General features: G+C 42.1%; 1 protein-coding gene across 1 annotated transcript in view; it reads right to left on the reverse strand.

Annotated features, from left to right (window-relative positions):
- The window catches only part of CEP290 (centrosomal protein 290), a 71,888-nt gene that overhangs the window by 47,083 nt on the left and 12,108 nt on the right, over nt 1-12,697 (reverse strand). The window contains exons 9-19 of the mRNA XM_056846521.1: nt 12,186-12,368; nt 11,630-11,719; nt 11,426-11,548; nt 7,955-8,078; nt 7,359-7,531; nt 6,820-6,982; nt 5,498-5,598; nt 5,333-5,420; nt 4,253-4,365; nt 2,589-2,837; nt 1,753-1,837 (exon numbers count right to left, since the gene is read on the reverse strand). Coding sequence (XP_056702499.1) covers nt 1,753-1,837; nt 2,589-2,837; nt 4,253-4,365; nt 5,333-5,420; nt 5,498-5,598; nt 6,820-6,982; nt 7,359-7,531; nt 7,955-8,078; nt 11,426-11,548; nt 11,630-11,719; nt 12,186-12,368 — 1,492 coding nt within the window. The remainder of the gene's footprint in view (nt 1-1,752; nt 1,838-2,588; nt 2,838-4,252; nt 4,366-5,332; nt 5,421-5,497; nt 5,599-6,819; nt 6,983-7,358; nt 7,532-7,954; nt 8,079-11,425; nt 11,549-11,629; nt 11,720-12,185; nt 12,369-12,697) is intronic.

Here is a 12,697-nt window from a genome sequence, read left to right on the forward strand (position 1 = left end):
CTGTGTGACCATGGTCTTGGTATTTTCTTTCCTGACGTTTCGCCAGCAGCTGTGGCAGGCATCTTCAGAGGAGTAACACTGAAGGACAGTGTCTCTCAGTGTCAAGTGTGTAGGAAGAGTAATATATAGTCAGAAAGGGGTTGGGTTTGAGCTGAATCATTGTCCTGCAAAAAGTATTAAAGGTAATGTGCTAATCATTGTCCTGTAAGTATCAAGACAATGTGCTAATGAGGGTGTGGTATGTTAATATCCATCCAAACATTCAGTTTACCATGGAAAAGGAAATTGAGGGTAAACTCCCATTTCTTGATACCCTTGTCATCCATAAAACAAACTTTCAGTTAGGTCACAAGGTCTACCGGAAACCAACTCACACAGATCGCTACTTACACAAAAACTCCAACCACCACCCCCGACAGAAAAGAGGAATAATCAAAACATTAATGGACCGTGCAAGACGGATCTGTGAACCACAGTTTCTCAAGGAAGAAATTAATCATCTAGATCACACACTGCTAGCAAATGGCTATTCCAGAAATGAAATAAGAAGGGCCATTAAACCAAACAAAAATCAGAAAACTCAGGAAAAACAGTCTCCCATAGGAAAGGTATTCTTGCCATTTATTAAAGGAGTCACTGATAGGATGGAGAAACTTTTGAAAAAACAACCTACAAACAGTGTTTAATCCCACCAAGAAAATACAACAGATGCTATGATCAGCAAAAGACAAAAGAGACCCCCTCACCTCTGCAGGAGTATATCGTATACCTTGCAGTTGTGGACAAGTTTACATCGGGACCACACAATGCAGCATACAAACAAGGATAAAAGAACATGAAAGATACTGCAGACTTGGCCAACCTGAGAAATCAGCAGTGGCTGAACATGGACTGACACAAACAGGACATAGGGTCTTATTCCAAGACACTGAAAGACTGGACAATTCTACCAACTATTTTGTCAGATTGCACAGAGAAGCCATTGAAATTCATAAACATCAGCACAACTTTAACAGAAAAGAAGAGAGTTTAAGAATGAATAAGGCTTGGCTTCCTGTCCTGAAAACCTCCAGACTAACAAAGACTACAGTCCACAATAGCCATGTGGTAGTTTTGGATTTCACATATTAACCGATCACTTCAGGAAACAATGGTTCCATATTAACATACCACACCCTCATTAGCACATTATCTTGATACTTTTTGCAGGACAATGACTCAGCTCAAACCCAACCCCTTTAGCACATTACCTTTGATACTTTTTGCAGGACAATGACTCAGCTCAAACCCAACCCCTTTCTGACTATATATTACTCTTCCTACATACTTGACACTGAGAGACACTGTCCTTCAGTGTTACTCCTCTGAAGAGGCCTGCCACAGCTGCTGGCGAAACGTCAGGAAAGAAAATACCAAGACCATGGTCACACAGCCCGGATAACCTACAAGAACCAATATACGCTTACTCTTGTGTTCCAACATAAAAGTCAGAGGAAAACTGTTCACAATGATAGAAATCTTACCTATGGTTGTTACAATTTACTGCAATCACTGCAATTTTTAAGTGAGTTTAATTGTTTCATAATAACTATACATAACTGACTCTTTGACACCAAGTGTTTTACTAATGACTAAATGGCAAGTCCAAAAATATGAGGAGTAATATTTAAATATTTAAGCAATATCATATTTAATTTTTGTTATCCATAAACCATTGCATCTCTTTAGATAATACCATTAATTTCTGCTTACATTTGGATTGAAACTTGGCTATTATTGTCCTGTTTTGTTCCAAGTCTTTCTCTCGTTCATTTAATTCTTTGGCAAGGTAGTTGTTCTGTCAACAAAAATGGATAGCCCATAAAAAAGTATTCCCAGAAATTTCTAAGGCTTTTTATAAAAATTAACAGAGGAGGAACTAAAGAAATGATAATCATAGATATGTGGTCCATTTCTGATTGTTTAAAACTGAACATTTTCTAAAGAACAGTACATAAACTAGTTTTACAATAAAGGTTAAATAAACAACACAAGTCCCACAATATTAAATCTAATCACATTAACGAGCGCTTTCATCTCAGATACCTTTGGGGGGGAAACTCAAACTACCTTAAACTCCTGGCTCCTCAATCTTTCAGATGCTAACTTGATATTATTATTCAGTGCATTCTTAGCCAACAACATTGTCATGATCTGCTCATTCTAAAGAACAAGCAGTAATTAGCATGGTTCATTCCCTTAGAGGCATTTTCAACATGGAAGCTTTAATGTTATATATGCCTTACAACCCACCAGCAAAAGCGTAAGTTGTAGATTATCTCCGTGACATTGTCAGCACCTTGCCTGCTCCACTAAGCAACTATTTTATTAAGATGCACCAAGGTTGGTGGCAGTATGCCCATTCCTAAACATTTATAGGCCCACCCAGCTAATCTCAATATCAAGCTATGATAACTAATTGGTTCACCTTTCAGAAGTTTTCTTACGTCTTTAACTTAGTATATAGTGTGTATATAATCAGATACTTATTCTAAACTATGCACATATCATAATTCTAACTGTAAATTCAAGCACTGAAAGCTCCTCACCTCTGACCTAAGCAAAATTAATTCATTCCTCAGCTTTCTTAGGAGATTCTCAACTGGATCTATCTGAAATGCATTCACTGGCTGGTCACAATCAAGTTCTCTTTCCAAGCATTCTACAAGCCACGATTCTGGAAAATATATCTGGTCTTTGCCCATGACCGGCCAATCAGTTCTCAAATCTGCTAACTTCATTTCAGAGTTGTCCTCCTCAACGCTCAGCAGGACCTTCTGCAATATATAGGATGACACCTGCTTTTCAACAGAAAGAGGAAGACTACCTTATTGTCTAGAGGCAATTTTGGAAGCCAGTGTTTTGGCATATGGACTGGAGAAGGGTGTTCAGTTCCATTCAGCTGCCTTTCCTGCCTTTGGATCAAGTGTACTTTAAGAACATAAGAAAAGCCATGCTGGATCAGACCAAGGCCCATCAAGTCCAGCAGTCTGGTCACACATTGGCCAACCACTAGGCCTTTGGTTGGTTTGCATAGGAAATATTAACTCTGGGCATCTACTCTTAGTTCTGACTCATCATTACTGATTCTATGCAAATTTGTGCTTCATGACCTGTAGCTCTGGTGATATGTACAATGCATTGACTGTGAAAGCTTTGGAACCACCACCATTATCCTTCCCTTAGATCTCTGCACTGAATCAAACTGGCATAAAAAGAGACACATTCATTCTTCCAGAGCTTATAATCTTTGAAACCTTCCTGTTCTTCTCTGCATCTTAATTCAGACAGTAACACAAAAGATGTACTTTAACAGTCTCTGGCCCTATTATGAGTAGCTTGATTTGTACAATAGTGCATGTTTACTCAGAAGTACTTCCCAATGTCTTCAGTGAGGTTAATCCCAGGTAAATGTTCATGAAACTGTAGCCTAAGCAGACTTCTCAGCACCGTTTGTTGAACTGCTGTTATAGTACAGTGGTTTGTGTAAAGCACAAAAGGAAAACATACTTTCTTTCTGCTGAAAGATTATCCTGTCTTTGTATGAAAAAGGAGCCCTGGGGCGCAGAGCGGTAAGTTGCAGTACTGCAGTCAAAGCTCTGCTCATGACCTGAGTTTGATACCGATGGAAGTCAATTTCAGGTAGCCGGCTCAAGGTTGACTCAGCCTTCCATCCTGCTGAGGATCGTAAAATGAATACCCAGCTTGCTGGGGGTAAAGTGTAGATGACTGGGGAAGGCAATGGCAAACCACCCCATAAACATAGTCTGCCTAGTAAATGGCAGGTTGTGATATCACCCCAAGGGTCAGGAATGACCTGTTGCTTGCACAAGGGATTACCTTTACCTTTTACCTTTGTATGTATCTCAGAGGATGTTTCCCTCACTTCTCCCTCCTACCTGGCACATGAGCACAATTAAGATTGCTAGGTTTGGGATACCTTGAATTAAGTTCTAGTATTCTGTGATGTACAAATGCAACCACCTGGACAAATCCTCTTGTTTAAATCCAACTTAAAATCCCTATTTGTGAGGGGGGAAGCAATCTCCAGTTTGCACAGATGCAACAAAATCTGTTTGTGCTCATTAACCTCTTACTGCAGCTAGTATTCTGTTTTATATAATGCTTTATACAAAACCACTTCAATGGTACTCCCACTTTTTAAAAAATCAAAAGGAAATCTACAAGGAAGGGAAGCAATATGGGCCTTTACCTTTGCTTTCACCTCATCAACATCAACTGTACTCATAAAGTCAGATTTCCCCCTTTTTGTCTTCAGCTCTTCAGAGAAGCTATCAATAAGCTGTAGATCATCAGAATCCAACCCTAGTTTAGAATCACAGGAAAGCAGATTATCAAGAGGAGGGCAAAGTCCTCTAAACAGAAGAACAATTCAGTGGCAGAAAAAAGTTAGCCCATATTTAGTACTGGATCCACCATTTTGCATATTTTCCAGGAAAATTCTACCACAGTACCGTATATACTCGGGTATAAGCCGACCCGAGTATAAGCCGACCCCCCCAAACTTGAGGCCAGAAAAGGGAATTTCTTATTGACCCGCAGGCCCCGCTGGCCGCTCCCAGGCCGCAGGAAGGCGAGCGGGGAGGCGGTGGAGCAGGCAGACCCCGCTGGCCGCTCCCAGGCGAGCGGGGCGGCGGCGGAGGGGGCGGCGGGGGGGGCGGCGGGGTGGGTGGCGGGGGGGGCTGCCTGCTCCCATGCAGGCCCTACTGGGCGCTCCCAGGCAAGCGGGCCGGCGGCGGCGAGGCGGCGGGGTGTGTGGGGGGGGCCGCGAGGCCTGCCTGCTCCCAGGCGGGGGGGGCGGCGGGGGGGGCGGCGGGGGGGCCTGCCTGCTCCCAGGCAGGCCCCGCTGGCCGCTCCCAGGCCGCGGGAAGGCGAGCGGGCCGGCAGCGAAGGATGGCGGCAATGGTAAGTTTTCCTCCTCCCTCCTCCCCCCTCCCCTACCCTACCGTATTGACCCGCGTATAAGCCGAGTTGGCTTTTTTCAGCCCTTTTTTTGGGCTGAAAAACTCGGCTTATACGCGAGTATATACGGTATTTCTAGATCTGTTATAAAAGAAAACACACTGGATTCACAACAAAATCAGATACATTTGTGAAAGATTGTTTATCTTGTTTAATATTCAATTACACCAAAAGAGTTTTCTCCTTTTCCCAGAGGAATCAAAGGATGAAAGAAATTAATAAGGCTACTGTTCCAGAAACTTCAATTGTTTGTTGCAAAGCACTCAACAAACTTTAAAAAGCTACTCCAAAAGCAATAAAGCCAACCTACCTAAAGTTGCAGCTCTTCTTCCTTTCTCCTGAGCCAGTTTACGAATTTGTTGTTTCAAGGAAACTCTTTCTTCTTCTAGCCTTTCAATCTGCAATGTATTTCAGTGTTGGTTGCTTCTCTGCAGAGCTTCATTTTATAGAAAACAGTATGAAATGTTTCACTTACCTCTTTCAGTAGGACTTGGTTCTCAGCCTTATACTGCTGCTGTTTTAGTACTTTGCTGTGTTTAAATTCATCTAAATCAATCATTGTCTTTGGATCAAGACCTGAAACATAATAAATAAAATAAAAGCACTTATCGTGTATATATTTAACTAGGAAAATTCCATTTGGATGGCAGGCTGAGGGATTTAGAGGAGAGCAGGAGAACTCCTGGCTCTTCCATATTGACTCTTTTGTTTACATCCAGGAAATACCTAAACCATCCACACATGCAGGATATGAACTCATAAAACTGCCTTACAGATCAAACCACTGATCTATCCTGCCCAGTACCATCTACTCCAACAAGGAGGAGCTCTCCATGATGTGCAAACACCATTATTTATGGGCCATTTAATGGAAAATGCTAAGGATTGAGCCTGGAACCTTCTACGCTGACCTATAATCCATCTTCTACAGACACAGAAGTCAACTTTCTTGCTACCTTCTACAAGCTCCAGACTGCAGGTCACAATCTGTTCTTTTGAGCTTGCACTATTAACACCTCCAAATTCTTCCCAGCGATGGTAGGTAAAGAAATGGGTCTCCATACGCCCTCAGCAGTGGCAATATAACCCACTTATTAAGAAGTACTTATACCCATCCTCTCCCTGCCCCCTTTATGTGGGAAAAAGGCAAAATAAATATTTTCTGTCATGAAAACAACATGGTGGATCAAAACCAATATAGCAATTGCCAATTTAAAAAAAAACATCTCTGCAACCCCTAGTGACATGGTGGCTGCCATAGGGGACCAGGACAAGGAAAATGCAGGAAAACATGCTTTATGGAAGTGCCATGGCACCCGCACTTAATTAGCAACTGCAGCAAAGTAAGACGACCTCAGGAAATTGCTGCCCTTTGGAAGATCTCAAATAGAAACAAAGACTGAAACTAACAAGCCTCTTCATTACCTCAAAGGTTTGTAAAGGCATTTCCATTTCCATTTCTCTTTCTAGATCTAGCTCCTCTTACTATATTGGAGACCATTTCAGTTTTCTCTGACTTGTGTGGTGCTGCAGGAAACTGCTTCAGAAGTAATTTGTGAACATCAGCACTTAACTGTGCTCTGCTAAACTTGGTCTCTCCATAGTGTATGGTATAGACTTGGGTGGGATCAGCCTAGTGTATGGTATAGACTTGGGTGGGATCAGCCTACATTTCAAGCCTACTAAGGAAACTCTTTTTAAAGGGATAAAATAAGAACAGCTAGCTAAATCCAGTTAAGAGAGCTATTTCAGTGTGATAGTTCAATCAAACATCTGCAAAATTAATGGGATACATACCTAGTCGTTCCCTAAGATCTTCATTTTCATCAAGAAAATCATTGATTTTGAGTTCAAGTTTGTTGACTTCTTTAATTAATGTTTCAATCTCACGATCTCTTACTCTAATTTGCTTTTTTAAATCTTTTATTTCAGCAACTGCATCTTCCAGACCATATATACCCTTAAAAAAAAAGAGGGCGAAAGCCTTATAAAGGAATAAATCTTACAACACTGAATTTATCTTCAGCACTTGTCCCATGATAACAGCCCATTAAATAGTTTCCAGCCTTCAGAATATTAGTTTGTTTCCATAATCATCATAAAATCCAACATGGGAGGGAGATGAGGGAAAGGCCACTAGATAACCAAGAGCTCTTTACAATATTACCCTACAATATTAGGGCACATTATCTAAATTATCTAAATAAAGGCCACTAGATAACCAAGAGCTCTTTACAATATTACCCTACAATATTAGGGCATATATCTAAATACACATGACCAGTTTAAGCACAGTATATGAAATGTAGAAGCTTATGCAAAATAAAATTATATACCGTTTCATAATCCCTCGTTCTCTTCAGAGTCTCAATAAGTTCTTTATCCTTCTCCCTTGCATCCATTTCTGCAAGCTCGGCTACTCTCTCAGCTTCTTTAGTTTTCTGTTCCAGCATATATAGTTTTTCTTGCATTTCTCCAACAGAGTCCTTTGGAGTAAATGATGGCAGACCTAAAAATACAACCAAAATACTTAAGAAATTTCCTGTTATTCATGTTTAAAGAAACTTCACAATGCCTTCTGTTAGGAAAGCTCATACACTATGACATATGTTCAGAAATGCAGCAGAAGGCCTCTCATAGAAAAGCAAGATAATTAGATCTTTAAAAGAGCTACAGGACGTATCCTTCTGGATGGTGCAGACAAATGCGTTCAACTGAGACGGGATCACAGCCGATGGGTTTCAACTTTCCCACCACAGAATTCCCTATATTATATTATTCATGGCTAAAGGTTCCACTGGCACAGATGTTAGCCATAGTTCATATTAAGCAAACATTTATCTTTACCAACTTTAAACTCTGATTTAAAATCTAATTATACATTTTACTTTCATCTGCCTAATATTGTAGGAAACATAAAAAGCCAAATTGCCTTTATCTTTTTGGAGCTCTCTCTTCAGGTCTTCAATAATCAAAGTATTCTTTTCCATCTCCATTGTATACTCTTCCACTTGCTCACTGAGCAGTTTAATGTGAGCGTCTCGCTCTTGCACGCCCTGCAGCAAAAAAAGTATAATTCTATACTTCATTAACACCACACATGGCTTACTACAAATACAGAAAGAACAATAAAAATAAAAGTACTTACAACATAGAGTTCAGATATTATCTAGAAGGATAACCAAAGGCAAGCAGCAGAAAAATAAAACAGAAAAGTAAAAATAATACATTTTGCAAGCCTGTGCAACAAAACAGCTGCCTTCAAAGCTGGATGACATGTACAGCTACATTTTGCAGTATCATTTGTATTCTAGACGAACTGCCTCGTATCTTTTTCAAACAGAAGAACCCTGGGTGCTCTCAGGAGCCACATGTATAACAACTCATTATAAAGCTGCAAGAGCCACAGTTACTCACACCACACAATAGTATCCTCACACACCTCCAAAAACTTAGTTTTACATTGCCCCCTGAAAACAAATGAAGGGGCCAAACAAACTTCAGTGAGGACAATCACAGCAGAACAAAAAGTTCTTGTTCTCACTATTGGAAGAGGGTACTGTAGGAGAAGCTTGCTTAAGGACCTACGCTAGCCTAGGCTACAGGTCCTGAGCTAGACTGGCGCTACACTGGGGAACGTCCCCTTCCTGCTGAATCCCAACATCCCTTCCACTTGTCCCTACGGGTGGGAGAACCCAAAGCAGCAAGGATCTGCAGTGTGCTTGTGTGGGGAACTGATGGACCCCCACCCATCCTGTGAAAGTACCCTTTAGCTGTTGGGAAACTGCTTGGATCATTGCGATTTTGAAAAGTATTGTTAAGTAATATCTAATCCAATCTGTACCTTTTCAACTGGTATCTCCTTGATGCAGTTGTCTTTAAGCTGGTTCACATTTTCTAACTGAGTGTATGGAAGTTCTGCATAAGTCAAGAAATGGAACGAGGATAGTGCTGCAGGAAATCATGCATTAAGGGACTCAGTAGGACAAGTGGGAACCTGCAATGACTTGCGGGGTGGATCTCATTTCCCCCTCCTCCATTATTTCCTTCCCTGAATGACCCCATAACATCTCTCCTTCTGCTTCCTTCTCTCCTTCCCATCAACAGCCAACCTACCTTTATCTTCCCCGTAGCCTCCCCGCCCCTAGCAGCCCCTGTCTAGGAAAGCTATGCCCTAGTTGGGTGGTGCCAGTCACTGGGACAGGCCCACTTGCATGGCAGTGAACCCTCAAGAACTTGTCGGGGGGAAGGCATATCACTTTCCCCTATATCCCCCTCCCCACATATTTCCCTTCTCTCCTTCTGGCAACCCCCATATCCTCTCCCCTCCTCCTGCTTCATTCTCTCCTTCTCAGCCATCCACCAACCTGTCTTTTATCTGCCTCCCAACTTCAGCTATATTTATACCCCGCCATTCTCCACAGCAAGGACCAAAGCAACTTACATCATTCTCCTCTCTCACTTCCTTTCTGTCCGCACAACAACCCTGTGAGGTATGTTAGGCTGAAAGCGTGTGATGGGCCGATCACCACCTAGTGAGCTTCCATGGCAGACTGGTGATTTAAACCCAGGTCTCCCAGGCTCTACTCTGAAGCTCTAACCTCTACACCATACTGGCTTTAATAAGAGTGGTAGTTGCTGAACAGTAGCAAGCAGCCAGGCCTAGGTGACTCATGCAGTTGGATGGTATCCAGTCAGCCAGTGGTTGCTGCCAGGCATAGCCCAATGAGTCCTCCAGTAGTTGCTGCCAGGCATAGCCCAATGAGTCCTCCCTCAAAGGCCAAAACAGCCCTGGCTGACTTGGATATTAGAGCATACAAGTGGGGACCTGCAAGAAATTTGCGGAAGCTGCCATCCCATTTTGCCCCTCCTTGCTTCCTCCCCATCCCCTTTCTCTGTACCCCCCTCCCACCGCACCACTCTTGGCAGCTCACCCAGAGCAGCCTGGGCAGGCATGACAAGCTTTTCCACCCCACAGCTCCGCTCTCGGCGGCTCACCCAGAGCAGTTCAGGCAGTTGTGTGGAGGCTCCCCCCGCCAGCAGCTCTGTGCTTGCGCAGAGAGCCCTTTTTATTTTGGGGGAATTTAAACCCCCTTTATTTTTAATTTTCAAACCGAAATGAAGGGATCTGGAACAGGGAGATATGTTTGAGCCCAAGAGGAATACTGGAATGGTGGAGTAAGGATCAGACAAGAGTGCAACAGCACATAGCATGCACGGGATCTTGGTGAAGATGTAAGAGTGCATTGTAAGAGTCAGGCAAACACACTCAAATGATGTTTTCAGATGATGAAATGTTAGTCAGTTTAGAATTTTATGTATTTAATTTATACCCTGCCCTCCCCAGCCAACGGCCAGGCTCAGAACAATGCAATTGTGTGTGTGTGTGTTAAGTGCCGTCAAGTCGTTTCCGACTCATGGCGACCTTACGAATCAATGTGCTCCAAAACGTCCTATCGTGTTGTGGTGTTGTGACCACACAACAGAACAATTGAGGAGTCAGTTTGCCATGGCATTTTCCAAGAGCTGCACAGTACTCAGAAAAAGGCAATAAGAAAACATCCCTGGTTTCCTCCTAGTTCATTGCAATTGACAGAGATGAAAGACCAGTCTTTCCCCCTTCCCATAGGACTTCTGCACAAAATACTGCATTTTATCTTCTGCAAATATCCAATCTGAGGGCAAAAGAGAATACCCCTTTCTCCAAGTTTCTACATACATGACAAGACTCGGGGAGGGGGTTAGTAGTAGCCACAAACAGGGACTATCTGTTAGACTAGAGCTCTTGTCCATGTTATAGTTTTTAATGGAAACACTGCACATACACATTGCTTTCCCATTAAAATTGCAAAGTGGGATGCTCCAGAACAAATTTCCTGAGATTACCAAGATGACGACAGATACTAAAAGTGCTAGAAGTGTTACACTTTTGGTGACAATACAGCTAGACAATAGAGTAGCATCTTAGAGACCAACAAGATTTTCAGCATATTTGCTTTTGAGAGTCTAAGCTCCCTTTGTCAGATACTACCTGAAGAAGTGAGCTTTGACCCTCAAAAGCTTATACCCTGAAAATCTTGCTGGTCTCTAACATGCTACTGGACTTGAATCTGGCTGTTCTACTTCAGACCAACAAGGCTACCCTCTGAAAATGAGACAGCTAATTCCTTCACAAAGTTTTCAAGATGAGTAAAAATTATAAAATCATTTGTAGACTGCAAACACATTCAAAATTTATAAATGATACTGATGTTAAAATAGCTGGACATGTAATCTCTATAACTGGCTTCCATAGTGTGAGAATACAGACTGAGTATTCACTTCACAGGACTTTGTGACCAAATAACACTAATACTGCATGTATTCCTGGTTAGTTACTTGCTTACTGATCAGCACACAATACCTGCTGAAGTGCCATAACACTGCTCTTGTCAGCATCAAGCTGCGCCATTTTCAGCTTCTCTTTCAGAGTCCACAACATTTGCTGATACTCAGCGATTTCATCATCTTTGGAAGCCAACATCCCCTGTGAAACAGGAATAAGTGGTCAACAGTCTTACACACACACAATTTGTAACTGTCAGCCAATATAAATCATGCCACGCACCTTCCATTCTTCCACTTTTTCATTTACAGCTGCCATAAGAGGATCATCCTCTTCATTCTTTGCCTTGAGCTGCTCTGCTAGCTCATGCACCTACAAAGAAGGCATTTAATTATGATTAACTGGAATACGCACTATGCAGACGACATAAAGGGTGTACTCTAGATGCATTAGCAAGGAAATTTTTGCTAGCAATGGCCATGCCCATGCCATCTAGATCAGGGGTGTCAAACATAAGGCTTCCATATTCCATGAGGGCCAGATCCTACCCCTTGAGAGCTCTTATCCGGTCCGTGAGCCAGCCAAGGCAGCTACACGCCCACCCCCCCGCTACTCTTGATCTGGGCCGGCAAGTCATTGCCCGTCCCAACCAAGCGACACTTATGTCATATCCGGCCCGCGTAACAATTGAGTTTGACATACCTGATCTAGATTATCCTTGAACAGTTTACTTTTAAATAATACTGAACAAAATCTTATATGCACCTTTACCCCTGCCAGATGGCCTACTGGCACTATCCTGATGGTAGACATAGGGGAAGGCAACATGACTTCTTACCTGCAGCTTATATTGTTCCTTTTCTTTCCTTAGTTGGTCCATAACCATGTCTGACTGCTGCACAATAAGTTTCATTTTACTATACTCGTCGGTCATCTTCTCCATTTCCTGCACCGATTCTTCTAGATTCTTCCTCATTTCTTGATTTTGAACCTCTATTTTTTCATTAGCTTCAGTCAAACTCTGCATATTTAAAAAAGTAGAACATTTTAAGACATGAATGTTTATGCAAAATATTTTTTAAACTGATCAAACAGAGCTGTGGTTGGTTCTGACAATTATCAACAGAGGACAATTCTGTTGTAAAGTTTGATCATCATTTTAATTCAAAGTACACAAGCATCACAGCATAACGCAAGCCACTAAAAATTAGCCCACTACTACAGTGAAACTCTGTTTTCAATGGCACCACTGGAATTCGCACTCTCCTCCTCCCCACATGCACACACAAAGAGCAAAATGGGCTGATGCCAATTAGACAAGCTGATGCCAATTAAACTATCGCACACAAT

The sequence above is a fragment of the Euleptes europaea genome, chromosome 3 (genome assembly GCF_029931775.1).
Source record: "Euleptes europaea isolate rEulEur1 chromosome 3, rEulEur1.hap1, whole genome shotgun sequence".
Classification (NCBI taxonomy): Eukaryota; Metazoa; Chordata; class Lepidosauria; order Squamata; family Sphaerodactylidae; genus Euleptes; species Euleptes europaea.